Raw genomic sequence first — 27,542 nt, 5'->3', positions numbered from 1 at the left:
TTTCTTCAAATAAAAAGAGGTTTATTAAGAGAATGAGAATGACATTGTGGTGTGGGTGTTGTACATCTATTGCAGCATTAAGAGAAACAACAGCAAGTACAAAATCCTGCAGAACTTCTAGAGTCATCATCATCACAGCCTAGCTTGTCCATGCTACAGTTTGGTGGATCCAAAACTTCATTCCCATTTCTATTGGCAGAAAATCCAAAGACTTTCATCTTTCAAAAGAATAAAACCCAACCCAAAACAAACAAACAAACAAACAAAAAAAGGCAAAACAAAAAACCCAACTCAATTTGATATAAATAACTTGCACTGGACATTTTAAAACTTTCAGATTTTAATTACACATAAATAAATATATACAGATTTAGAACAGTTCCGTTTGGCCTGGTTCAAGTTCTGCTCCTTGTGCTTTATTTATTATTATTATTACTAACTTTAGAAACTGGTGTGCTGTTATCTGTAGGTTGTGGAGTTTTATTTAGTCCTGGGTTTAACTTCACCTGCCTTATCCCCAGCAGGGAGGGCAGCAGTCAGGAGGCTCCCCTCGATCCTGCCCTGGGACCTGTTGGCTGTGTGGTTTTTCCTCCCTCCTGCCGGGGCTTGGGGCTCCTCAGTGAGGGAAAATCCACAGTGAGTCTCAGTTTGAAGCTGTAAACAAAGCCTGGACCTGCTTTAAATCCACAGCAGTTCTGCTGGCAGTTTTCCGTGGCCTGGCGTTAGGACTGGGCTGTGGGTGGGGAAATGGGAAGGTTTCCTGTGTGTTTGCCTCAAAACCAGCAGATAAATCCAGGTAGAGCTAGGGTTCCACGCCTCTGCCCTTGGCTGCTCCTGCTCTGGGTCTTGCACTGACGAGGCTTTTGCTCTTTCCTCTCAGTTTTTCAGTTGGAAGAAATTCCTGGAGCACCTCGGGATTTCATGATGGGTTTTCAAAAAAGCAAAATAAAATCAAATTGCACATGACTTGGCTTCCTGCATCCACGTTACAAAAAAAAAAAAAAAAAAAAAAAAAAAGGCAAAACCCCCAAGCCATCAGCCTGGCTTCTCTCAATCTCACTATGTTCATCAGCACTGTTTTCTTCTCAAATTCTTTAGCTCTTCTCTTTTTTTCTGTCTTTTCTCTGTTTGCTTTACGAGTTTCCTCTCACGTCCAAACTCAGCAGTTTCAGAAAACAGTGCACTGGGTCATCTTCCCCCCTGGAGCCATCGCTGGTGCCCTGGGGAATCTCCCACCGGGGGAGGCAGCGCCGTTATTTCCGATGCTTCACCTCTTTGTCTGACGCTTTGGAGTCCCCAGCCGTGTGCCCATTCCCTGTGCTGTTCATGAATATTTTATCCAGCCCCTTGAGGGACTCCACCAGGTAGTTCTGGAAGGCGGTGAGGGCAGCACAGATGGCTGGGCCCCCGAAGCCGTGGGTTATCAGGCTGAAATGAGTCAAACAGCTCTGGACTCCTGGCTCGAGGATGAGCGAGGGGCGGCTGTTCCCCAGCGGAGAGCGGTCCTGGGCTATCAGGTCTGCAAACTCCTTGCAAATTTGCCTGAAAGAGAGAGGTTTGGTCACTGTAATGATTGTGGAGAGCTGCAGGATGCAGTTGTAGAATCATGGAACAGTTTGGGTTGGAAGGGAGCTAAAAGATCATCCAGTTTCAACCTCTCTGGCATGGACACCTTCCTAGACCAGGCTGCTCAGAGCTTCATCCAAACTGGCATTAAACACTTTCAGGGATGGGGCATCCACAACTTCTCTGGGTGTATTTGGGGGTTCTTTTCCTGCTCTCTGCCCTAACAGCCACCTCCCCACTGGGAGTTTTCGGCTCCAACCTGGGGAAAGCCCCTGGGTGCAGACCTGGAGTCACTGCTGCTGCTCCTGCTCTGAAGGGGCACATGTGGCAGTACCAAAATGCTCCCTGGGGCTGGGTTACCCTCTCCCATGTGGGAGCAAACCCTTCAATCCCTGCAGGTCATTCCCCTCGCTGCACATCTTCCTGCAGTGTGAGCCCAATCTCTTCCCTGCAGAAGAACAAACTTAAGGGATTGACACTGCCCTCCCAGGCTGGTGACACCAGACACACTGGTGGCTCGTAGCCCTCTGTACTCACTTGGTAGCCAGCAGCATGTTTTTCCTGGTGTGGAGCTCCGTGGGGTCAGAGTGCTGCCGGCACAGATACTCTGCTGCTGCCTTGGCTGGGAACTCCGTTTCACAGACGTAGCCAAAATCCCGAGCCAGGTGAATGGCTTCTCCTGCAAGCAGTACAGATGAACATCAGCACTGTGCCAACACCAGTGGGAAAAGGGAGAATTTCTGCAGCAGCTTCAGCCGCTTCACTAATGGGGCTTAGTTGTGATGGGGCTCAGTGCTGGTGGGATTAGGTTCTGTCTCTGTCTCAGTGGTCACCCAAAAGCTCTCCCCACCTTCATCTCTTGCTTCAGAAACACCACTGTGAGCTTCTTATTCTCATCTGTAAAGCAATTAATCTATTGGGCCAAATGGGTCATTGCCAGCTCTAAACAGCAGCTGAGTCCTTCCTTTACTGCCTTTTATGAGAACATTGAGAAGGCGCTGGCCTTGGAGCAGGGTGAGGTGTGACTCAGGGCACCTGAGCCTAAAGGAAGAACAGCAGAGAGATTTCTCACTTGGGAACATCCCCTGCTTCATCTTTCCCTGCTTCTTCCCAAATTTCCTGCTTGGTCTCTCCAAATTGAGCAGAGATTGAAAGGGAGACTGGAGGGTCAAAGAGTGACCTCAGTGCTGTGAGTGCTGGACAAGGCAGGGCAGGAGGAAGGGGCAGGAGGAAGGGGGTTACATCCCCCACAGAGCCCAGGGGCCCTCGGGCTGGACATGCAGGCAGCGTATCCATCACCCCGTGGAAATGCCCACCCATTGATGGAATTGATCCATCTCCAGGCGTCCCCGTGGAAATAATCAGAGCTGATGGCAATTGATCATACCCAACACCCGAAATCCCGGTCGGGCAGGCAGAGCTAATTTGCCTTGCCCCCCTGCTGCTCACACGTATTAGGCCATCCATCCTGACAGCATTAACCCAGATCCCATCCCAGCCTGCCAGAGCTCAGCCTGTGGAGCCCTGGTACAGGGAAGGGTCTCTGCTTCCCACATAATGACAGTACTTTCCACATCATCTCCTCCTCCAAAGAGGGAGTAAATAAGGTAAACCTAAAGAATCAGAACTGCAGTTGTTTGTGTGTTAAAAAAACAGTCAGAAAGGAAGAACTGCTGGAAAACTCTTACTGGGATGGTAAAAAAGAGCTGAGTGACCCCACAGTCAGAGCCAGGGCTGGAGCCAGGATTTATTTCTTCCATGAGTGTGTGAGTGGCTGCAAATCTTAATGTTTTAAAGGCAGTTTGGATGCTGGATTAGAGAGGTTTTGGGGGGATAGGGCAGTCTGTCTTTGGAAAGAGCTGTTAAAACCACACTGAGCCAGATTCTAAGGAGGAGAGGTTGTAGGAGGGAGCACAGAGGGCTGTGGTGGGCAGAGAGGAAGAGAGAGCCTGGCTGAGGGCCCACCTCCTTCCAAGAGCTTAGGGATGTTTCTGGAGTGGAAATGCAGCCCTGCAGCTCCTCTGGGTCCAGGCTGGAGCTGCTCTCATGGTTGCCCAAGAGAGGGTGAGTGCTCAGTGTACATGGGGAGAACTCCCAAGGGAGCTGCTTCTACCTGGTGCTCCCTGGGTTCTCCAGGAACATCCTCCCCATCTGTATGAGTGGCTGTGGGTCAGTGCAAGAAAAAACATTTCATTAGCACTCAAAAACCCACCTGGAGGCTCTTTGAAATGATCAGACATTGGGAAGGCAGAGGGGAGAAAACACATTAAGCCAAGGAAATGTCCAGGAAAGAGTGGGGTGGAAAGGCACAAGCCAGTTTGTATGGGCTGGGTGATGACAGCGCAGCAGAACCTTCCTCTGGGGGGAACATCCCCTGGTTCCATCACACTTACGTGCAGGAGGAAATTATATCCATCAAACACACACGGCACCACTCCTATTAACTATGAGCTGGGAAGCAGGAGCCAAAACATCAGCAGCCACTTGAAATCGAACTGTACATTTCTTCCTTCCTTTTCTTCCCTTCATTCTTTTCTTCCTTTTCTTTTCATGGAAATCAGCCTTTCATTCAGCACGAACCAACTGCCCTGGGTAACAACCTCCGCCTAATGAAGCGGGTCATTTAATTTGCTGGCGACAATGGAGATGATTTTCTATTCAGGATCCGAAGGCAGCTGCCTGCACCGCCCGGGCACAGACACAATGGATTCCTGAGCTCGGAGGGAGGCAGAGCTGTCATTCCATTTGTTTGCATCCCCGTGTGCTTTTCTCCCAGGACGCAGTGGCAACATCATCATTTCCATGGTGCAGAGAAGTAGGAGGGGAGGAGGTAACCGAGTTAGGCACATCACATGTCTGGGCAGGGCTCTGCCTGCCAGGGCAGCACCTTTTCCGTAGCTCTCAGGGCAGCTGCTGCACACCTGAGCTCCACCTGCATGACCTCGGAGTGGTTTGGCATCTCTTCAGTGTCTCACTCTTCCCCTGGAGGAGGGAAGGTCTTGGATATGGGGCATTTCCTTCTTACAGGAGAGAAGATCTGAGCTTGGGATGCTGCCTGAGGGTCAGAAGCACCCAAGTTGTGTCCTAGGTGGGCCCACGGGGCTGCAGAGCAGCTGTGAGATTCTTGGCAGCTTTATTCAGGCTTTTTTTGTGTTTGGTTTCTGTGACCCAGCTATCAGAACCAGCTCACAGGAATGAGGGATACCCTGAGCTCCAGCCAGCAGGATGCTCACAGTCCTGCTTGGCATTCATGGGGAGACCTTTTCCATGGGCTACATCTGATCCAACAGACATGGCTGAGTTTTGGAAAACAAACACAGAATCATGGAGTTATAGAATGATTTGGGTTGGAAGACACCTTAAAGATCATCCAGTTCCAACCTTCTACCACAGGCTTGGACATTTTCTTGGACATCTGCTGTTTTGGTTTCATTTGTCTTCTGCCCACTGCCTTCCCAAGAGTCTGGTCATTTAAAAGGACACATTTTTGAATTGGTGTGGTGACTTACATGGGGACATTCCCATGCTCATTCAGTGGTGACCACTCCATACTTTGAGTTCTGGTTTGTGGAAAGCTGGGAATTAAAGGGATGGAAGTTTTGGCACTCCACCCTCCATGGGAGCAGGGAGAGACTCTTACCTTCCACAAGGGATGTGAGCAGGGTGACGTTGGCAGCTTTGCGCCTTCCTGCAGGTAGATTTAGCCCAATTTTCTCTAACCTTTCCCTTAAACACCGACCCCCATTTTTTGATTTGGCTCTGAAAAGAGAAAACAAAGAGGAGAAACAGATTTCCATGTAATTCATGTTAAAATAACCATAATCCTAGCTTAAGCTTTGAAGTTTGAAAGGAAAGGAGAAAAAGCAATAAAAATACTTTTCCTTAATGTACCACACGCCAGAATTTCTCATCTTTTTTTATCTGAGTGGTAAGAGCTGGTGCTCAACACAGCTCCTGGGGCTCTCAGAGCAGCTTACCTGCGGAGAACCCCGCCGAGGAGAGAGGCGTTGAGACACTCGGGGGGTGAGAGCCTCCTCTGCACCTCCCCGACTGTCACCTTGTACTTGGAGGTGGAGCTGAGCAGCGAGAGGCGGCCAGGAACAGAGCAGAAAACCTCGTTGGGATTCGTGACCCCTCCGATCAGGCCGTCTTTGTTCATGGACAGCGTGGAGATGGTGGTGCCATTGGCCTTCGAGGGGATGGGCACTGGAGACAAGGGAGAGGGAGAGAAGAGGAGATCGTGGCTGAGAGATCCAGACTCTCCAGGCAGCTCTCCAGGCCCCCCAGATGGCAGCACAGCTGCTGGGGTGTCTCACTAGTTTCTTATTTTCCTCAATGAGAGAAGCGAGGTTGGGTGATGAAACTAAATTAAATAAAGGTTAAAGGGAAGGAAGAAGCCTGGACTCTGCCCTCGCCTGCATTCCCACACCTCCTCAGCTGTAATTAAAGCCAAGGTTTGGGCTGCTCTTCTGGAAGGCTGAGGATTGTCTGCAGTGTGGCTGGCTGGGCTTGTGACCAGCTGCCCTCCCTGTCCCCTCTGGGTGCTCCATGGAGGTGGGTGGCCAGGCAAAATGTGTCATGTCCAGCTGGCCAGGATACCAAATCCCCTCCAGGGATTGAGGTTGCAGCCCAGCTCTGTGCCAGCACACCCTGCATCCCACCAGGCAGGATCAGCCACCTCCATTCCCTGCCCCAAACCCAGGAGCTGCTGGGATGGCCGAGAGCTGTGCTTCCCTTATGTGCCCACAGGAACCAGGGGAAAGAGTTTCTTTGCCTTCAGCTTTGGGATTAACCCCACAACAAGCCGCAGCCCTAAACTTTCATCATCCCTGTCTTAAAGGAAGCTTGAGAGGATCAAACCCAATTAATCCGACACAAACTTCCCTTTGCTTAATGGGCAAAAGTCAATTAACACAAGGTTAGGCAGGCACTGGTGGCTGCAGCATCTCATGGTACCCATGGCATCACACTGGGGCAAAGGGGCTCAGTCTTCCCTTTTGTCATCCCATAAGAAATGTTCTTAGACGCAATAAAGATTTATAAGTTAAAACTGTGGCCGAGACTTGTGCCAAATCTCTTTGGCTTTTATGCTCTGACATTAATAACCAATTTAACTCGGGAGAAAAAAAAGCAGGTTTTGAAAGAATCCAAAGATCATTTCAGCCCTGGCATTCATTCTTTGTGGCTCCTCAGGAATGACTGTTTCACAGTCAGATGGTTCCTGCAAGTAACACAGCAGTGAATGCCAGGGTTTATAAAGGAAATACACATGCCCAAAATGAACCAGAAGCCCCAGGATTAATCGGGGAGGGTACATGGGCTGGACCTACGAGGGGGCGCTTACAATCGGCATATTGTAAATCCAGCTCAATGACTTGCTAGCGTGGCAATAAAAATCAGCACATGCTCCATAAAAATGACTCATGTTTTAAGACTAAGGGATGAATGGAAAGGAGCTGAAGGACATGGAGTTTCCTCCCAGCATGAAACTTGCACAACATCAGGGAGAGAAGGGCTGGATGCACCAGTGCCCTGCTGGAGCCAGCAGCTGCGGTCAGTGTTTGCCATGACTGAGGTTGGTCCAGGGCAGAACAAACACAGGAACATCCCCACGAGACATAGGAAACCAGAACCATTTCCAGGAAGGAGCAACTTCAAAGCTTTCTTCCACAGCACCAGAACAGGTTAGGTTAGTCTCTAGGGGATCCCTTAAAATCAAAAGTCAGAGCGTGGTTTGCAAATATCCGTGCAGCGCTGCCAAGGCGTGTGGCCCTGCAGGGTCCCAGGCACAGGGGATCCTCTGCAGAAAGGGCCACCCCCAAACCAGACCCCCCTGGGGAGCAGGTGTTGCTTGTAGTATCGTGTGAAGAGCTGTGCATAATTGATCACTCTGTAACCTGGATTGTATTTGGATAAATCCGTGCATGCCTGCGATCATGCCGTGGCTGCGCTCGAGCCGCATGCGTGGCTGAGGAGCTGCAAACACACCCGAGGGACAGCAGAGCCATGCAGGGACAGGGATTGTGTCTCACCACACATCCATGGGACACGGTGTCTGGGGAGGAGGCAAACCCAGCTGGCACCAGTGTGAGTTAACACTGGAGCCTATGGAAAACGGGGCTGGTACAGCTCTGGCATGTTTGCCAGTCACCCCACAGGCAGCGACAGGGAGGCATGGATGATGTCGATGCACAGCATGGAGACACAACACTTGGGAAACACATACTGGGGGTTTTAGGAATGATGCTACTGTCAGAAACAAAACCCTGGGAAGCTGTGCCCCGGAGCTGGCCGCTGTGAAGGGTAAAGCCCAGCGCAGTCTGGTCAGCCCAGCTGTGTGCCATGAGCAAACCAGGCAGGCACTGAGCGTGGATATTGGCATTGCTCTTCAGCCACAGCCACAGCTCCGTGGGCACGTGCAGCTGTGGGACAGGATGCCTGTGTCACACAGAGCTTGTGCCCTCACGAGGCACATGGGGTGCGAGGGACAGAGCGGGTGGCAGCACTGGGAACTGAGCTGGCCACGGAGTCCTGCAGCAGTGCTTCATCCATTAGACAGCGTTGCCTCAATACAACAAGAATAAACAAAGCCACATTCGCCATTAATCATGAATTATGGTTATTGAGCCTCACCTGCTGCTGTTTGCCTGGTCTGATCTGCAGCTTGTTTGCCCATAAACATGCTGCAGGAGGGAGACAAGCTACCATTAAAGCCTGACAGCTTTGTTTCCTTGGCTTTTGGGGAACCAAAATTGTCTCTTGTCATCTGAGTAAACCAAAAGTCCCCCTCGATCTTCAGCTGCTGCTTTCCTGTTCCCGCAAGCAGCAGGTGATCGGAGCACCTGAGCCAGCCTGCAGACAAGAAGGAAGCATGAGAGCGGTGCGGGCGCCCGGCGCGGCCGACAGCCCCACCGACCCCCTGGCCCTGCCAGCCCAGCCGGGAAGAGCTCGGTGCTGCTCCCACAGCCTCCTGCCGAGGGCTCATCCCGGCTGCGGCGCAGAGGAACGACACAGCAGAACGGAGATGGGGTGTGCACGATGAGGTTTGGGGTGCTGAACGGCTCCGGGGTGAGTTGGGGGGCTTGCGGTGCCCGGGAAGGAGCAGCCGGGTACAACATGGACCTGAGCCCCACGTGGCGCTTTGCAGCTGGGGATAGAGATGTCACATCGTGTCACTCACTCGTCACCCCTTCTGAGGTCCTCCAGGATCAGCCATAGGAGACACCCAGCATGGGAGGAGGACATCACCTCAGTGACACAGGTGTCCCCCTGCTCGTCCCCCTGGGCAGGCTCAGATGCCACTCCTGAGCATGGAGGATGAGCTTCTCAGCAGGAGCACAGCCCAGAGATGCACACAGTGACAGACCAACACGTCACACAGGCTGAGGAGGGAAGGCTTGGATGCTGATGCCCAAACAAGTGCCCCTCCAGCCCTGCCTGATGAGTGGGACTGGGCACTCCTGGGTCACCCCAGCCCACCCCAGGAAGCTGTAAATGACTGGGCACAAGCTGGGTTTGGGGCCAAAGAAAGGGGAAGAGGGAGATATCGGACATTTTGTGACTGCTCAGAGCACTCCTGGGGAGTGCAAGGTCCTTTTCTCTAACGTCCATCTTTGCTATCTGTTCTTATTATTTATCAGTTCACTCTGTCCCCCTAATTTTTCTTTTCTCTTTTCTTAAGCTGCTTGGCATTCCTGAGGGGGTTTTTCCCATGGAAGAGTGGTTTATTCAGATTAAACCTTCTACTTCTAAATCAGCAAATCCAGGTGAGCTTGGCTGCAGATTTCACAAACTAAAGCCCCTGTAAAGCATTTTGACCTGCCCTGGCGATGCTGCAGCTGGGACTGGACACAGGTAAGCACTGGCACAGGTCTGGGAGGTCAGATTTGAAAGGGAAAACTGGTTTTGGAATAAGGTTATGCTGGCAGACCTCAAAGGGCTTCACGCATTGCTAATCCTCAGCCCAGTGCTGGTACAGCACCAGCAACCAAAGCCATTAACTCACTCCTGGCTCAAGCCAGCTCCTTAGTGCAGCTGGGGAAAATTAAGGCACAGAGCAAGTTAAATGATTTACCAAAGCTCAGGTACATGAGCATGATCTCTGTGTGCAATTCCATTCTGTGGGAATGCCTTCTAAGCAATCCAGGCTTCAGCTATTGCCCAAGTGTTGGGAAGTGTTGTGCTGCAGGCTGATTACGTACAGCCTCTGTTTTTATAGCTCCGGATTTTCTGTGGGAAGCTGTGAAATAGAGCTGTTTGTCACTGCATCCTCTTGGCTCCTGGTGCTCTGGTGATTTGGAGAATGGCAGCGTGGCAGTAACAGGAGTACAGCAGCATCTTGCTGAGTGTGGGAAGGGAAATGATCCTCCTTTCTTCTGTACAACATCACAAGAAGTGTTTCCATCAGGCTCAGCCTCTCACTGCTGCCTTTAACCTCACAGGGCAGGTGCCACTTGCAATCCATCGAGTTTCAGGTGTGTTGAGCAGCACTGGGGAGTCCCAAACTCCCACACCAGTCTCTTGCCCCAGTGCTTGGAGCAGATACTTGTTGGCTTCATCTTCCATGTGAACCACGAGGTTTGTGATCTCCCATCAGAAGAGGCTTTCTGTGCTGAGTCAGCTCTGGTTTGTCTTTTAAACATACCATGGTGTAACTGTCAGATGATGAACTCACACAACTCCATTTCCTGTGGCTCAAAAAACCCTGATGCAGAGAGAGAGAATTATTTCAAACAAGTCCCGATTCCCAAAAACACTGAAGGCTTCATCCCTTGACTTCCCTGAGCTGGAGAACGCCCTGCCTGCCTGGGGTTATCTCCTTGTGTCTGGCACAGCCAGCATGGAATTGTGTTATGACACAGGACAAGCCACTCTCCCAGTTTGGGCTTGACTGTCTCCAGCAACAAATTGCAGATAATGATATAATAATGTCTACCTGGGAGGGATGCTGTGATACCCAGTTAAAACTTGCCAAGTAATATCTGGTGAGAGATTTCTCCAGGTGAGGAGGCCTTGGGTGTTGAATGTAGCCAGAAGAAGTTGGTCCAACGCCTGAGCACAGGATGTGATGATGCCTCTTGGAGCAGACAGGCAATGGAAAGGCAATTCCCATGAAAAACAGGAGGACCTGCGATGCTGCAGGTGGGATGGGATGTCACAGCCTTGTCTCCCTGAGGGTTTTTCAGGAGACAGCTAGGAGAAAGATAAAAACACGACTGAATGGATTGCTCGGCTGTGAATCCAGTGAATGGAGTAAGGAGCCTAATGCCTTCAAAGTGTCCCAAAAGAAAGCACAAAGTTCATGCCGCTTTTCTTCTGGCTTGCAGAGGTGCATCCCTTGCCTTTTAAAAAGAAGGTAAAAAGAGGAAGGAGCAAAACAAACCCATTCTTCAAAGGCTTTTACCTAGAAAACCTTGGAGAATTTCCTGCTTTTCCCCAGTGAGTTCCAGCACGAACCGATCCGCAGCTCACTCCTCATCCTCCCTCTCTTGCAAGGTCCGGGCTGAGGATGCTCCATCCCTTAGCTCCTACATTCCTTCTCCTTCCTCATCCAAACCATTCCACAAACCAAAGCTTGTGGCTGAAATTACCACTGTGATTCCTGAAAATGGAGGCTTTGATATGTAAATATTCGGTGAAAAAGGTGCATCTGCAGCCCGACTCAGGCTCCGGTGCGGGAATTGCCGGGAGCTGCGGGAGCTGCTGTCCGTGCTCAGGGCTGGAAGCAAACCGACGACTTTTGGGTCTAAGGGGAAAGAAACTTTGCCTACAAAAAGAGAAAAATACGAAGTACTGACTCATTTCCATAGGAGAAATGTGCTGCCTGCTCGCAAAATGATTTGTAAGCAGGAAAATTTGTGGTGCTTGGGATTTGAGTTGCTTATCGTGGTGTTATTTGTTCTGTTCCATTTCCAGCTGGAGCTCGGAGTGCTGTGAGGGGAAAAACAAGTCCAGAGGGAACATGCAAATCGCGTGCCCGTCTTACAAGTCTGTTTTCTTCTCTTCCCCAGATACATTACAGGTAAATTCTCTTCCTCGGCAAGGCGGAATCCCTGGATATCGGAGCTTTTATTGCGACATCCCTTGAAAAGTGGGAGTGTGCCACTGTTGAGATTGCATTTTAAAAAGGTATCAGTGAATCGCCTTAGGAGACAACCTGGGACAAAGCAATCGCTCATCTTCAAGCACAACAGCGCTGTCTCCAGCCCCCCGCAATGCCTCTCAGCCCCCCATCCCTCTCCGGGGCCATGCCGCGGTCAGCTCGGCTGCCTCGGGCGTCGCTTGAGGACAGAGACCTGAGCTTTCTGCCCGGCGAGGGGACACCTGCACCCTCCAAGCCTGCCGCAGGTGCCGAGGTTTTGCTTCCGTGACTCTGCAGGTGCAGCGATGACAGCCCCAAGCCCCGCGGTTTGTCCCCTAGGCGGGGGTTCTGCTGCTCTGCCCCGCTCGGGGCTCCGGCAGCGGTGGGAAGCTCGGGCTGATGGATGTTTGTGCGCAGCCCCTGATGGAAGTGCTGCAGAGACCTGAGGAATTGCTGTTGTCTTCCAGGAAGAGCTGTCAGCGAGCTCACCTACCCTTCGTTTGAATGTCTCTGATGTAAATTATAAGATGGAGATACATATATAAAAAAATATCTGGATGTGGGCGTGAGCCGGGGCAGCTGCTCCCGCCATCCCTTTAAAAGCCCTTTTTCAGGGAGGAGGTGCTGCAGAGTTCAGCTGCTCCAATTTCCTGATGTTTCAGCAGAGAGGTATTTATTGATGGTCCAGGGAAGGAGGTCAGAGCCATCAGCTGTATTTCAAACGCGCACTCTGTAATTATCCTCTCTTCCCAGAGGGGATTATACAGGTATTCTCTTTATCTCGAATGCACAACCTGAACCAAGTCCCCGTGTCAAAGAGCCTCTCTAGGAACCACCATCATCGGCCTTTTCAAATGGAAGGATGGAAAGAATCTTGGTTTTATCTGCGGGTTTTCGAGATTGCTGAGTCCTGATAGGGAAATGAATCTCGGACCCTCAGAGGAGAGCAGGGATACAACTTCAAACTATTCCCATGAGAAAGTTAATCAGGAGAGGTCCCATGCCTATGCAAAGCTCCCATATTTAACATTTTGTTTCCCATGCAAATCAATTCATCATGTTGGGAAAGAAATGTGAAGGTGCTGTGTGATATTAATTCCATTTTTCATTCTGTGCCTCTGTTTGTCCCAGGGAAGTCCCGACCATGTGTCACTGCAGGTGTCTCCTGGAGAGCTTTGGAATGGATCGATGGAGCAGGAAGGTTCAGACTCCCCCAAATCAGTGGCCACAACGGCTTTGTTGAGGATGGTCCCTGCTGAATACACTGTCCTTTGATAGAAATGGCCAGCTGATATAATATTAAAATTTACTCAGTCCTCTGTGCTCCTGCAGGACTGGGAAGGGGATTAGTAAATGTTTTGCAATTGATAATTTCAGCGAATGCATTTTCCTGCTTTACCATTTAGGAATGGTTCGGCCTCAAATATGCTGCTGTTCAGAATAGTTTGTCAGTTTTTTGGAAATTGCTCACATCTAATCTGTGGGGAGTTCCCACATATTTCCTTTCTATCTTCATTTCATGGAATGGATTCTGCTGTGTGTGGAACCCTGAAGTCACAGCCTGAGCACTAACTGCAGAAACACCTCACTGGAAGGCACCAAATATTAATTATTAAAATGTTCCCCTACATGGTAAAACTCCTGGTAAAACAAGGTGTCCAAATCCTTGAAAGGAATTAACGAAAATTATTTGGGTTCTGCTTATGAATGACAAAGTGTTGGGAGATATTTCCTGCACTGTTGGTCGGAAGCTGCCCTGATGCAGCAACTTCATTGGAGAAGGCAGTTCAGTTTGGTAATTCACATTATCTCCCTCCCCCTGATTCTAAATTATTTTTTTTCTGAATCTACAGCTATGCCCTTTCATATCTACACTGGAAAATTAACTATTTAAATTTCAGTTCAACTACGGAATAATTATTTAAAATTCAGTTCCAATTCTGCCCGTATAGAATTCATGTTTCACAGCACAAACCAAGCAGGCCTTGGGAAGGCAAAAAATAGAAACACGAGGCTGGAGAGCCTGAGGATTCAAGCCAGAGGAACTGGAAACCCGCACTGCTCCACGCTGACATCAAGGGAAGTTTCCCATCCAGTGTCACCCCTGGCTGTGCTGCAGCGAGTGCTCCCAGCCCCGCGCTCTCCATCGCTCTGCCTGTAGCATCAACCATCCCAAGTTTATTCCTTTAGCAGCACAAACACTTTGGCACCCGGGCAAATGGGATCTTTGCGTGTTTAAACAGTTTAATCCATTTTACAATAACACGATTGAGAGATTTTCTCCTGTATTCCCTATAGATGCACCTGAATTTGGGTGGCTGGGATCTCCATAAGCTAAAAAGGGAGAACAAAGCTGGGACGCCGCGGTGAGCTGTGGCCGATCTTGTGGAAGCCACTGCCACGTTCCTGTCAATTTGTTAAATGTATTCAGGTTGTTGAAGGGCAAAAGACCCTTCAGCAAAGATTAGACACGAATAATAATAGAAAAAATTCTTCCCTTCATACTGAGCCCGCTGCCAGCCCTCCGAGCTGGCGGAGTTTCTGTCTGGGTCTGACCGCAGCAACGTGAATCTCTCTCTCGGTTCAGCGGCTCCTCCAGAGCTGCCGGCTTGTCCAGGGATCGCTCCGGGGACAGGCAGTGCTCACCCACCATCACAGCAAAAAGGGTTTTCCTTTTCCTTGCTCAGATGCCCTGGGCTGCTGACACCAGTGTATTCGTGGGACAAACCCTCTGATGATGGTTTTTCAATGCCTGCCCTGTCTTTTGCTAACTGGGGTCTTGTGCTTGAAACCACCCTAAGCACCCTCTGATCCTCTGCTAGCACCTCTCCAGCCCTGGGACGGTGGCTCTGCTTTCTCCCATGCATGTGGCCACTTTGGGGCTCCCAGGGAGCCCTGGGGACACCACTTGCTCCCTGGGACCTGTCTGACCAGTCCAGAGGGAACAGGACCTGACCCGATCCCTGGCGCCTCGGCACTCTGGTGACTGATGCCAGATAAATGCCTGAGATAGAGGGTGGGGAGACTCAGCCCGGCTGGAATCCCAAGCACGCACCGCAGACGCTACGATGGATTTTTAAGCCTCGAAGGTGAACCTGCTCCCAGCTCCCCTTGTCCTGCTCCAAGCGCCGAGCTCCTGGCACATTGTTTTGGGGTGTTGAACTGCCGTGGGTACCTTGGGCTCGTTTCTAGCAATTCCCTCTCACTCCCGTGTGCTTCTCAGCCCTTTCCCACCAAACCACAACATATCTCCCCAAATGGGAGGCGATATTTGGACGCGGCAGAGCTGGGCTGGGGACAGGCCAGGGAGATGAGAGCTGAGCACGCAGCAGCTTCAAGCACCACATCCACATTTGCTAATTAGTTCCTCCATTAAGAATTAAAATAAACAAACAAATGGAAGGACAGCAAGAGTGAGTAATTCCCTGGATCACACAGGAAAGGGTGGGATGGTTTAGTGGTTACAGTGCTAGTCTAGGACTTCAGAGAACCTCATTTAGGCTCTTCAAATAATTAAGACAGATTGCAAACATTTTCTTTTCTGAGATCATGTATCTTGGGATATTATTAAACTGGGAGGAACAGTCTGTGTTTGCCTCTGCTGTGCTGCAGGTTTGGTGTGACCCTGGGCTGGAGTGACATCGGTGGGTCCCTATGGGTCTTGCCTGTGGCTATGCTGCTGTGGGTGGATGTTCTGTGGGACCCCGGGGAGGTAGATACCTGTGCTGTGGTACACTCTACGAAATTAAGATCTTGGCACCACTTCCATCGCAGGGACAAACACCACGGGTGTCACCTGGCCGAGGCTGTCCCACTGCCAGTCCACCTGTGGGTAAAGTAGCCCCCAACGGGAGCCAGGCTAGTGATGTGACAGTGGCCACCAAACTGCAAAAACACCTCACAGCCCCAAAATGAATGGAAAGGTGCTCCAGAGCCAGCCCAACATGTCCGTGGTGCTCACTCAGTGCTGTTCATGGAAAAGCCTCACCCGGGGTCCACCTCCTGGAGCAGAGGTGCTGCTGTTTTGGCTCAAGCCACTCGCCAAAAAACAACCCAAGCTGGCTTTCCTGAACCTACCCTTTAAGAGTTGCTCTTTATTTCTACCAAAGAAAAAAAATTCATTTAAAAACATCTAATTAAACAGTAAGTCATGACAAGGTACATGAAACTTGGAGATAACACATGCCTGGGAGGCACTGGGGAGGTTGAGACAAAGCCCAGCGCCTTCACCAGTACCCGCGTGTGTTATCTCACATGAACACACACCTGGGCTTATCCCGGTGCAATTATAGGACATTAAAAATATAATTTTAATGGAGGAATGGTGATCTGGATGCAGTTCAGAGTAAAAACTTTCTTTTTAGTCTCTCTGTTTGATTAGTAGGTGTTCCTGCCGCGCACCGTGTGCGCGCGAGGGGGAAGCGCCGGGCTCGGGAGGTGTGACTGTGTTTTGAGGAACGCTGCTCTATCTCCCGGTGTGTGCGAGGGCTTGTCGAAACTTTAAAGCATTCGTGAGCAGCGCTAAGGCAGCAAAGCTTCCAGTCAAGACCCGGCTTGTCCCGGGTGAGCCCCTTTTCCACTCAGGCGATGTACCGCCGCAGATGAAGCTGCAGAGAGCTGGGAGAACTCCCCGGTGAGCCCAGCACCCTGCAGCTGACTGGAGGCCAAGAACCTCCACCCACGGCCCTGGACAATCCTATAAAAGCTGTGTCTTCGCAGCCCCAGGTGTTTTACAGGATGACCTCATTTATTACCTTGCTCGTCACAGGAAATGATGTTTATCTAATCTTACCATTCTTTCAGGATTTTTTTTTTCCCTGCCACATCTGGTTTTTTACATTTCTTACGGCTCAGTTCCTCCTTGCACCAAAACAAGGGAGAAATGGCACCGCTGCTGCCATGCCAGTGCCCCAGTCCCACCAGTCCCACCGGCTCGAGAAGCACACGGGGAAACTTGGCTTCAAAACCTGCAGCTCGCGTGCGGTGGCGAGTGGATCTAAGGATCTCGGTCTTAATCTCCCTCCTCTGCCGCATTCCTTAGTAGTGACAGCTACTTCTTGCAATATTCCTGACTGTGGGCTCTGAGGCACAGCTTTCCATCTGTCTGTCCAGTATCCAGCCAAACAGGTCCACATTCCTGAGCAGAAACGCTAGCACTGCCACTCGGAGCGGCTCGAAAGCCTCGGGTGGAAATTGGAGCAACTCACAAACACGAGGGAGGGCAGCGGCAGCAGCCGGATCCACGAACACGAGGGACAGTGGCAGCACCAGATCCACAAACACGAGGGACAGCGGCAGCACCAGGTCCCACTGTCCCACCACGCAGCCTGGGGATGTGCTCCGTGCACGCCTGGGTGCCAGTGTGAGCCCACGCTGGTCACACCCTGCTCTGTCTCTACTGCAGGTTGTAAAATGCCACAGCCAAAACTTGTGCCCGCGAGCGAGTGCACGGCCCCTGTGGCTCACCCTGCTCCTGCTGCCACGGGGCCCCAGCTCACCCCAGCCCACCGCCCGCAGGACCCTGGGCTGCTCCCTCACCCCAGCCTGTCCCCAGGTGCCAGGGAAAGAGATTTGTATTTTTCTTTGCAATAAAAAGGCTCTCTCAGAAGCTTTGTGCTGATCCCAAAAGGATGTGAAAGCAATAAAACCCCTCCTTATTTTACAACCAAGCTGCAGGATTTTTTGCTACTGAGCGCAACGACCTAGTGCTTGATTTCATAACCAGAAAGTCGCACCCTGCATCAGGAGCTCGGGGCTTGCTGAGTCCCCAGATTTATGTTTGGGGGTCTCACAGCCGGACCTCGGTAGCTGACCTGGGCATCTAAACATCAGGGCAGCAGGTGAATGGAGCAGAAAATGCCTGAGCTGCTGTAGATTAAAGCAGCCAGAGCCCCAACGAAACTTTTTCAGAGTTAATTTTAATGTTTCCCAGCCTCATATCTTCCTGGTCTTATATAAATGTTTGAAAGGAAAAGTAAAATTAATAATAATAATAATAATAAACAACCCCCAACCACAAACAAAACAACAACAAAAGAAAGACTCAGAAAACCATTCCTGAAATACTTTTGGGGGGAAAAAAAAAAAAAGGAGAATGAACAAACGGGGTACAAGATATTCATAAAGGCTCTGCTGCCCTATCCGAGATTTTATCCATTTAATTCCTGAACTAAATCTATCACCCCATTTGTCATGACAGCACGGGGGGAAAATTATCCTCTGTTTTACAGAGCTGTCACGTCTCTCCCATTTCTCCAGGTGAAATCCCAACTCACACTCCGCACCCTGCGGCCGAACTGGACCCTCTCACCAGGGGTCCCCCGGCACCCCGCATCACCCAGCACATCCAGCCCCAGGGATCACCAGGGGCATAACGAACCGGAACCAGTCCCGAGGGACACGGTGGAAATGGGTATTTGAAAGCCTTTTTCCAGCCGGAATCTACCTCCTTGGGCTGCCCCTGCCTCGATGCGGGCACCGCGCAGCCACCGCCGGGACTGCGGGATGGGGGTCCCGGGGAAATCCCCCGAGCCCTTCCTGGGGCGAATCCCCCCTTTCCTCTCCACTTGCTAAATTCGGGAGTACCTGCAGCCAAGGGGCCGGAACGCTGCCGGCTCGGGAAAACATTCTCTTGGGGGGAGGGTGTCAGTGCACCGCATCCCGGAGATCCCCACAAAATCCCTGGAATTATATTAACGGCTGGAACCGTGGAAGTTTTTTAAGAAGGAAAAGGAGGGAAAAGAGACACGCTGCCAGGGATGCTCCCCCATCGCGCTCCGGGCGGCATCTTCCCCGCTCCGGGCAGTGCAGCCCTGAGCTGGTGGCGGAGCCCGTCCGTTCGGGGGGACATCGGCAGTGACACCCCTGCATCGGGGAGGGACCCGAAACCCGGGGATACGGGAGGGGACAGGCTGCGGGGACAGCGCGGGGCTGCGGGTTCTTCCGTTCCGGGCTGTTCCTGCCCGGGGACTAAATGCGACTCCAAGGACGGGAGTTAAAAGGGAGATTTGGGGCTTTGGGGCAGGTGATTAATATTTTGTTGAACCAGGATAACAGTATCTCGGCAACTAATTAGGAGAGATATATCTGTTTTCACAGGCACAGATTTCTATCAGCTTTTTGTCCGACGGCCATTCCGCCAGGAATTCCAGGATTAATCGGTATTTGGAATCTCGGTGCGATTTAGGACAAAACTGCGCTTTTTAGGGTTTACCCTCGCTCCCTTCAGAGTGAGGGTCCCCGAGCCCTGCTGCCCGGCCGCCCCCTCGGGCACCTTCTGCCCGGGACCCGCCGGGAGCTGCCTCAGCTGGGTTTAATTTAATTTTATTTTTCCTGGGGTGTCATTCACCCGCGGGGGCCCTGGCTCGGCTCTGGCCCCGCTGGGGCTCCAGGACACAGCTCAAAGGTGACAGAGCCAGCGGAGTGAGAATGACCACATTTTATATATTTTAAAAAATTAAATAAAGCCGAGTGTAAAGGAATTTATTCCCCGGACCGAGTGGAGGGCAGCGGCGTTTTATCCGGGATTCCCGGCTGCGGCTTCCATAATTCCTCAGATTTCTTTTGAGCTGAACTCGCCCGTTTGGGAGCTTCCAAGGCCAGCGAAAGGGGAGCCTGGCCATCGGCTTTGGTCCCCGTTCTCCCGAGCCCCGGCAGCGGGGTGGGATGACGGAGCGGTGCCGGGACAGAGCGCCCGATGCTGCCGCCGCTCCAAAGAACCCCCGGCGGCTCCGTCCCGCCGCTTCCAGTGTGGCTGCCCAATTCCCCCCACAAAAACGCTCTTGCCTTTGGATTTATCGATTTCTCCAGCTAACTCGGAGCTTCCAGCTCCAAACACAGGAATAATAATATTTTAAAAATTTAAAATAATAAAAAAGAAGGCAAAAACAGGAAAGAAAAATAAATATTAATATTTTAAAAGTTAAAAAAAACCAAAAGAGAAGTGGCGTGGGAAGGGCAAGTGTTTGTGGGCACAGGGGCTGCGGTCGACCTCTTTGCACCATGCCTGCCTTCAGCCAGAGATATTTTAATTTTATTTTTCCTTTCCTGTCCTATTTTTTTGTTTGTCTTTCCAAGACTAGAAGGACTAGAGAATCTGCAGGCAAAAACCATGTACTAAACAACGACCAATCCTCCCGACAGGAGACGAAAAATTCTAACTAATGGCATCTTTGGAAAAAGGAGGGGGAAAACCCCAACAAACCACTACAACTCCAACCGAACTTCCAGACAAACATTCCCACCGCGGGGTGTTTCCCGAGGGTTCCGCGGTGCTCCTGCCCGGTCCAAGCCGCGGAGGTACGGCTGACGCCGGCCCACGCACCCCTCAGCTTCCTGCAACCTTTCCTCACGCCCGAATGTTTAATGAAACGCCTCTCCAGCGTTCTGATTAAAGCTCAATTAATGCGGGTCATTAATGTCCCGCTGGCAGCCGCGTGTTCCTAGAACATCCATTTCTAGGGAAGGGGCTGCGGGGCGCCGGGAGCGCCGCTCTCCGCGTGAAACGGCCGCTGGCAGCGGGGAAAGAACCTCACGACCGGGAGATTTTCCGTGCGGTTACCGGGGATCGGCTACGGCCGGGACCAGCACCGGGACTGCGGGGCTGTGGCACCCATGGGCCCACGTTACCGACCAGCACCGGTGGATGCGGTTCCGTTCGCACCGGGGCTCGGCGGTTAAACGCGTCCTTCCCATCCACATATTTCTGTAAAACATCGCGGGGAGTAGCCAAGAGCTGTGCTGGAATATTCCATAGTAGGGATGGCCCCGAGCACCGCACCGAAAGCTCCCGGTCTCCCCCTCCTCGCTCTCGCAATGCCCCGGCGGAAGGTTTAGTACAAAAATATTTTAGGGAGGTGAACTGCTGTACCCACCGGTTCGTTGGGATGTGGGAGGACTCGTCAATGTGCGAGGTGGAACCGGACGCGGGAGACCCCGGGGGTCGTGAGAGACTTCTGCCCGCAGCCCCGTTCCCCGTGCCGGGCCCGGACGGAAAGGCTGTTCCTCCCCTCCGGTCCCGGAGAGAAGCCCCGTTTCTGGAGCGGCAGAGGGGCGTCTCCGCAAGCTCGGGTTTTGCCGAGATGGGGAGCGAGCCGCCCGGGGGATTGCGGGACGCTCCCGGCTGCAAGGGCGGGCAGCATCGGCCCCTCGAGCCGCGCCACCTCTTCGTCTCCGTTAAACGCGTCCTTCCCCTCGGTACCAGTCCCGCCGAATGGGCCCGATCCGCCGCGGCCCGGGGCGGCGTGAAGCGGTTCGCGGCCCGCGCTGCATCCCCCGCCGCCTGCCGCGGGGCTCCGACCCGGGGCGGAGGGACCGGGAGCGCAGAGAGCTGCCGCCGAGAGCCGCCGGGGCATCCCCGGGCTTTCCACGCGAACCGTCCGAGGCCGCCGGCGGGGTGGGCCCCGGGGCTCCCCGACGGCGGGATCCGCCCGTCCGGGCAGTTCGGTACCGGGAAGGAACGGAGGCCGCGGTACGGTGAGAGGGAGAGCAGCGGACCTGGGGCGGGTAGGCTCGCTGGCCCGCCGGGACCCGCCGCTTTCGTTTCAGTCTCGCCGGGGACAGCAGCGGACCTTTCCCGGCGGGCGGGGGGCTGCCCCGCGGGACGGAGGACGCGCGGGAACACGACGCTGGGGAGCCCCGAGGGCAGGAGCGTGGCCCGGTCCGGTGCCGCTTCCCGCTGAGCCAACGCGCTCTTACCTTTCTTGATCACGGACTGATCGAGCAGGTTCATCCCGCCGTCGTCCACGGCCTGAAAGCACCGAGGAAAGAGCCGTCAGCCGGCCCCTGGTACCGGCTGCTCGCGGCGCGGGGACACCGCGGCCTCGGCCCGATCCGTCCGCTGCCCCCGGCCAGAAGGAATTTTGGGGGCACGAGGGAGCCCCAGTAATCCCCGGCCCGGTGTTTCTTCTTGCCCGGGGGTACGGACGCCGTGGGGCCCGACTGGTCCCGGCCGAGAGCCTCCGGTAACACAGGCAGCGCGCTGTGTCCCTGCCGCCCCGCAACCAGCCCACCCTGGTACCCCCTCCCGGTGCTCCCGCTGTCTCCCCGTACCTGGATGTCCTCGATGCCGTGATGGCCGAGGCCGTGGAGGCCCAGTGGGCCGTCGGCGAGGCCGTGGCCGCCGTCGGGCAGCCCGTGGAGCAGGCGGGGCACGGCGGGATACTCGCGGCGGGGGTCGAGCCCCAAGGCGCGGTGGGTCTGCGAGAGCAGCCCCGGCTCGTCCTGCCGGCCGCGCTGCGGGGGCCAGGCCGGCTGCTGGTGCTGGTGCAGAGGGCTGAGCGCCGCGTACGGGTCGGCCAGGTGCGGGTAAGCGGGCTCCTGGCCCTGCGGGTAGGGCAACGGCGGCTGCGGGTACGGCGGGGGGAAGTAGGGCGGCTGGAAGTCGGCGGCGGGCGTGTGGCAGAGCGGCGGCGCCGAGCCGTAGGGCGCCTGGTTGAGCGAGGGCAGCTGCGGCAGGCGGGCCCCGGCCGGCGCCCCGGGCAGCCCCTCGGCGCGGTCCTGCGGCGGCGAAAACAGAGACGGTGAGGTGGGCACCGACCCCCGGCCCCAGCCTCCGACCCCTTGTCCCGTCCCGTCCCGCCCCGGCCGTGCTCGTCCCGCACTCACCATGCCCGGGTAGCTGTGCACAAGCATCGGTGCGGGCCCGCGGCAAGCCCCGGGCGGGCCGGGCCCCGGGGGTGCCCCCGTCTCCGCCCCTCTATCCCGCTGGAGCGGCGTCTCCCATCGCCCGCCCGCTCCTCTGCGCCGGCCCCGACTCCATGCACGCCAGTTATAGCGGCGGGGGCGCGCCCGCCGCCCCGGGAGCGCGCGTCAGAGCGCGGGGACGGGGACGCGCCGCCCGCTCCCGCGGGGCCCCGACGGCTCCCGACAGCGGGCGCGGCGGGACGGCGGCGGGAGAGGGCCTGGGCAGGGGGAGAGAGGCATCCGCCGCCCCCTGGGAGAGCGGCTGGTGCTATCCCCGCGCCGTCGGGCTGCCCCGTTCCCTGCCGCACTGTACCGCACACCCTCCCCCGGTGCCACCCCGGGTTCCCCCGCCCCGGGCCGCGCTGCCTGCGAGTCCTGTCGCGGAGCGCCGCGGGCCGCACCAGGGAGCGATCCCCGAGGGTCGGGAAAGCCCAAGGGCGCAGGCGGGCTGCGGGGCCGCGGCGATGCTCTACGGTTTGATTTTATTAGCCCGAGCCGGGAGCGGGGCCCCTTCGGGAGCGCAGCGAGGACCTCGGCGGCAGCTGCGAGCTCCCGAGACGGCGGCAGGAGCGAAGCCCGGGGCCGGTCCTGCCGGGACAGCTCGGGGCTCCTCCCGGTACGCTTCACCCTCCTCCCCGACGGGGAGCGGGGAGCCACAGCCCGGACTGGGGCAGAGAGAAGTGTCTGGGGGTGCTCCGGGCCTGGCTCCCTGCCCGAAGGGACGGACGGGAGGGTGGGCGCCGGGTGCAACAGAGCCAGGGGAAAACGGGGAGCACCGACGGGCAGCGTGCGAGCCTCCCCGCCCTTCTCCATCCCTCCCGCCTCCTCTCCATCCCTCCCTCCGCCTCTCCAGCCCTCCCTCGCTCTCGGTTTGGGCCCTCCCTCCGGGGCAGGACAAGGCGTGCCCGCAACATCGGGTCCCTGAGCGCTGCACCGGGCACCGGCGGGGCGAACCGGGCAGAAGGGAAAGCCCCGCCAGCGGCACTGAGCGACCCCAATGACATCCCGCGCTCGCCCCGCTATCAGCGTGTCCCCACGGTGCCACGGCGGAGCGGCGATGCCCACCCGCACGGGCACACGCACACACCCGCCCGCTCTCACACCCCGACACACACTCGCCACATCCGGACACCACGGTCACAGCTCCCCGCGGCCCGCGGGCGTCGTGGCGTGTCACCGCAGGTCCCCGCGGTCTCACCGTGCCACCCGCAGGGTGCCGGCCGCCCATCGCTGGGCGGGACGTTCCATTGGCAGCGTTTTGCGCGGAGCAGAGCACAAACCCTTCACCCCCAGCTGTAACACGCTGTGCTGTGTGATCGACATCAACAAACACAACCTCACACTGCAGTTAATTTAATTCCACTCTTCCCGCCCCGAGCTACAGCTCCCTTCATTTTCATTTTTCCTCTGAATTCCCACAACTCAGACCTCTTTGATTTCCAGGTTTAATTAACAATGCTCATTAAATGAATTTTTATTCATTTCTTTTAATATTACCCTGCCACCTGTCTTTAGGAGGCAAGAGCTGATCGTTTATTCTAATTTATTTCTGTTAAAGATGGCATTTAAGGGTGGGAGGAGGGATATGCAGAGGTATAGAGGGTTGATCCATTCAAATCTCTTCATCCCCCTCAAATGCTCTTCAAGGACGCAGCTCCTGGAAGTTCTGTATTTATTTTCCACCAGATCAGTTTCATTTGCTAGGAAAAATTGGATTGGACATGCTGTATTTTGCAGTTATGTTCCAGTTCATTCTTAATGTCCCTAGCTCGTCTAGTCCGTATAATGTCGAGTCTTTATTCATCTGAAAGAGGTGAAACTGTGCAAAATCCAGGCGGGAAGGGTTGTGAGTCGGACTGCACAGGCGAGTGGGAGGATGGTCCCTGGCAGCAGCTTGGAGGGAAGCTGTATTTCCCCCCAAAAATGAAACAGAGCAGAGGAAACCTGTAACACTGACAGACAAAGGGAAGGAAAAACAAAAGGCAGAACTACCCCACTGCCCCTCATGGAACATGCTGGAAAAACTGGGGTAATGGCAACACATTAAGCTTGGGGCAGTGTGCTAGGGCAGCCTGGAACTGTGGGGCTGTAGGGCTGCTGAGGGGTCTCACCCTCTCCCGCACAGCACAGCAGTGCCCAAGAGAAAGACAAGGGACCTTGCAAGGGACTCTGGGCTTTGGGAAGCCCTCAGCACTGCCTCCATCCTGGCAACGTCTCTCACCTTCTCTGGGAGAGCAATGAGCACCTTCCCAGCCCTGGGGTCTTGCCCAGCAGCACCCTCAGAGCCCTTCGAGCACCAGAATGGTCCTTGCAAGATGTCTAAGACCTGTCTGAGTCCTTCACTGCCCCAGACCCTCTGCACAGCACCTGCCTGATGATGAGGGCAAACCAAACCCCTGGGCCTCTCACAGACAGGGGGCACTCATTAAGCCACCAGTGCTGATGATGAGCAATTATTCACTTTAACCTGCTGTTCCAAGGTCCCAGCCAGGGCCCAGGACTGTCACACAGGGCTGCCAACACACTCTCCCAGCAGCTGCCTGCTTTTGTTACTGGTTCAACCTGGCTAGGGCAATTACTGGAGTCACCTGAGCACAGGACACTCAAACACAGCTCACCACTACCTGTTCTTTAGCATCCCTCTTTAAGGACCATACATTTAGCTGTGTTTTGCTCTGTCAAACATCCTTTGTGTTTCCTAACAGTGACATGGTCCTGCTGAGGTCCTCAACACAAGGGCTGCTCCCTCACCCCCACCTATAGGGAGCATTTGCCATGAATCTGGGCGAGGTCTCCACCCCAGGGACCACTTCTTGCATTTGGACCCAAGCCAGAAATCTCTGAAAAACTGGTTTTGTAACAAAGGTCGCAGAGTTCCTTCCCAGGAGATCAACGTGTGCATCAGCACTGTCAGGAGCATGTGAGGGGTTTGAGGCAGCAACCTCTGCTCCTGGAGGTCAGCAACAAACATACCAGCAGAGCAGGGCGATGAGAGCATGGAGATTAAAGTACAGAAGCAGAGCTCTTCCTTCTTCTTTCCCAGTCAAAGATGAACCAGTTCTTCTCAAGAAGCTCAGCTCCCATCAACACCTCAGGGAAACAGGCTGCTCATATTGATTCCCTCATCCCCTTCTCAGGAACCCAGGTGGGGAAGGAATCTCCTTGCTATGGGTCTGCAGAACCAGGCAGGGCTTTGGGGGGATCTGTGACCCTGCTGAGGAGTGGGCAGGGAACAGGGCAGCATCCTTGCTGCGCAGGCCTCCACCCTCACCACCCCTGCTACATCTCACAGCAGGAGGGAGGGGGCTGAGCTAGGTTCCTGCAGCACAGTGGCCAAATAAAAACCTTATGAAATTTTTAATTTTATTGCCAGTGCTTTTGGGGTGAGATGAATAAATGCTGTAAGATAATATGTGCCATGGTTAGGTTGCAATGGCGTTATGACATTTAAACTGTCACAGAGAAACAGAATGTGGATCTGCTCCTCTGGGGCTTTGTCCATCTTGTCAGAGCACAGTGAATGATCATCTTGCTCCTGGAGAGCTTGTCCTGATGTTGGAAGTGCACTGGGAGATGAAACATGGTTTGCTCTGGGTGTTGCTGGCTGCAATCCCGCTCCAAGCACTGGCAGAGAGGGGACGTTGGATGATGCCACATCCACCTCTCTGGCACCAGATCATTGGTGCCTGCAGATGCCAATTGCTGGGGGCAGAACCTGTGGTTGGGCTTGCAAAGCTCGGGGTGGCTGAGGACACCCTGCAGCCTTTGAAGCCTTGGCCAAGCTGCTGGGGCACCATCTCCCTTGCGTGGGCTGAGCCAGCCAGGCATGCTGGGGCCTGCAGACTGGCACACGCAGAGCCAACCGAGATGCCCACGTGGCAGGAGGTGTCCAACAGCTCCAGTACCCTCCCCTCCTGAATGTGCAGTGCTCACTGCTGTTAGAGCCCAGCCTTGGGGAGGCAAAACAATCTTTTGGGGGTGCCCTGTAAGAGAATGTTTGGAAAGTGTCCTGGGACAGGAGAGCAGTGATATTGCTCAAGGAGTTTTGCCATCTCCACGGGCATTCAGCCTGGTAATGCCAGAGAAAGGCGGGTGTCTCACCCCTTCCTTTATCAGCTCAGAAGCTGTGAGGAGGTCCTGAGGGCCATGTTTTGTTTCATGCAAAGAAAGAAGTACATGACAAGACATCAGGGTCTCAAGGAGAGTCCAGCTCTGGCAGGGCATGGATGGTCCTGCTCACTGATGGGACTTTCCACTGAAGAGTGTGAGAATGAAGCACAAGTGCTGCTCTTCAGGTACCTGCTGGTGGCCAAACCCCACTCCCTAAGATGTGGGGAAGGATAAAACTGAAGGACTTCCCGGGCTCTGGGTTTGCTCCCAGGTAGCCTCTAAGGGAATTAAAGACCAGCAGCCAAATGTCCCCAGGTTAGGACTGTGCTGGTGTTGGACAGGGTCCTGCGGGCCCAGGCTGGATCTCTGGTCAGGTGTTGTGGGAGTTCCAACCACTGCCCACGGCGGTGAACCATGGCCAAACCAGATCAGCTGTCCACAGCGAGCTCAGCACTTCTCCGGGGACAGCAGAGCATCCTTCTGCTGATAAAAGTCATATCTCTCATTAGCACTAATTAGTGGCTGTCATTAGTGGAAAGCCCACACCCCTGACCAGAGGCAGGAGAGTGTACAGGACTGGGAACATTGGAAGATAAAGGATTTGAGGGTTTGGGTATTTTTTTCTGACACTGCAATGTATTCCTAACTTTTCCTGCTGATGTTTCCCTGCCGTGCAGGGATGTGCTCCTGGCAGGCTGAGGAGCCTCTACCAGCCCAGCTCTGCAAAGTTCTGCTCTTTTCCAAGGCCAGGAGGCTCATTTGCCTGTTTGGCTCACACTGCTCTGCTGGGAGCACCAGCCTTTGTTCCAACTTGCACTGACTGCTCAGGGCTGAGCTGAAAAGATCTAAAGACACTTTCCCTGAGCAAACAGCCTCCTCTCCAGTTGTGTAAGGCATTCACTCTAATAAAGCAGTGAGCCAAAAACACGGTGTAAAGCAGGAATACACCCAGAGCCAGAGCTCCTTTGGAGGCAGCTTCATGCTTGATCTTCCCTTGATCAGACGATTCCACAGCTCCCTCCAATGAGTTCTGATCAACGCCTTGGGCTGGCAGCAGAGCCAGTCCCAGCGAGGCAGCAGCTCCCAGAGAACTCCTCGGCTG

General features: G+C 54.1%; 1 protein-coding gene across 2 annotated transcripts; it reads right to left on the bottom strand.

Annotated features, from left to right (window-relative positions):
- On the bottom strand, nucleotides 1–22,413 carry TFAP2E (transcription factor AP-2 epsilon). Of its 2 annotated transcripts, XM_085081076.1 has the most exons (8): nucleotides 22,253–22,413; nucleotides 21,698–22,144; nucleotides 21,344–21,395; nucleotides 8,200–8,418; nucleotides 5,544–5,772; nucleotides 5,207–5,325; nucleotides 2,104–2,245; nucleotides 1–1,542 (listed from the first exon to the last, which is right to left on the bottom strand). In XM_085081076.1, the coding sequence occupies exons 1-8, from the start codon at nucleotides 22,277–22,279 to the stop codon at nucleotides 1,254–1,256; spliced, it is 1,524 nt and encodes a 507-aa protein (XP_084937202.1). In that variant the 5' UTR covers nucleotides 22,280–22,413; the 3' UTR covers nucleotides 1–1,253. The 2 variants fall into 2 exon arrangements, with proteins under 2 accessions (XP_084937202.1, XP_084937203.1); XM_085081077.1 differs by lacking the exon at nucleotides 8,200–8,418.
- Nucleotides 22,414–27,542: the final 5,129 nt, after the last annotated feature.

The sequence above is a fragment of the Lichenostomus cassidix genome, chromosome 23 (genome assembly GCF_008360975.1).
Source record: "Lichenostomus cassidix isolate B80296 chromosome 23, HeHo_3.0, whole genome shotgun sequence".
In the NCBI taxonomy this organism is placed as follows: domain Eukaryota; kingdom Metazoa; phylum Chordata; class Aves; order Passeriformes; family Meliphagidae; genus Lichenostomus; species Lichenostomus cassidix.
The sequence above is the reverse complement of the archived record's forward strand: the minus strand, read 5'-3'. Positions and strand labels throughout refer to the sequence as shown.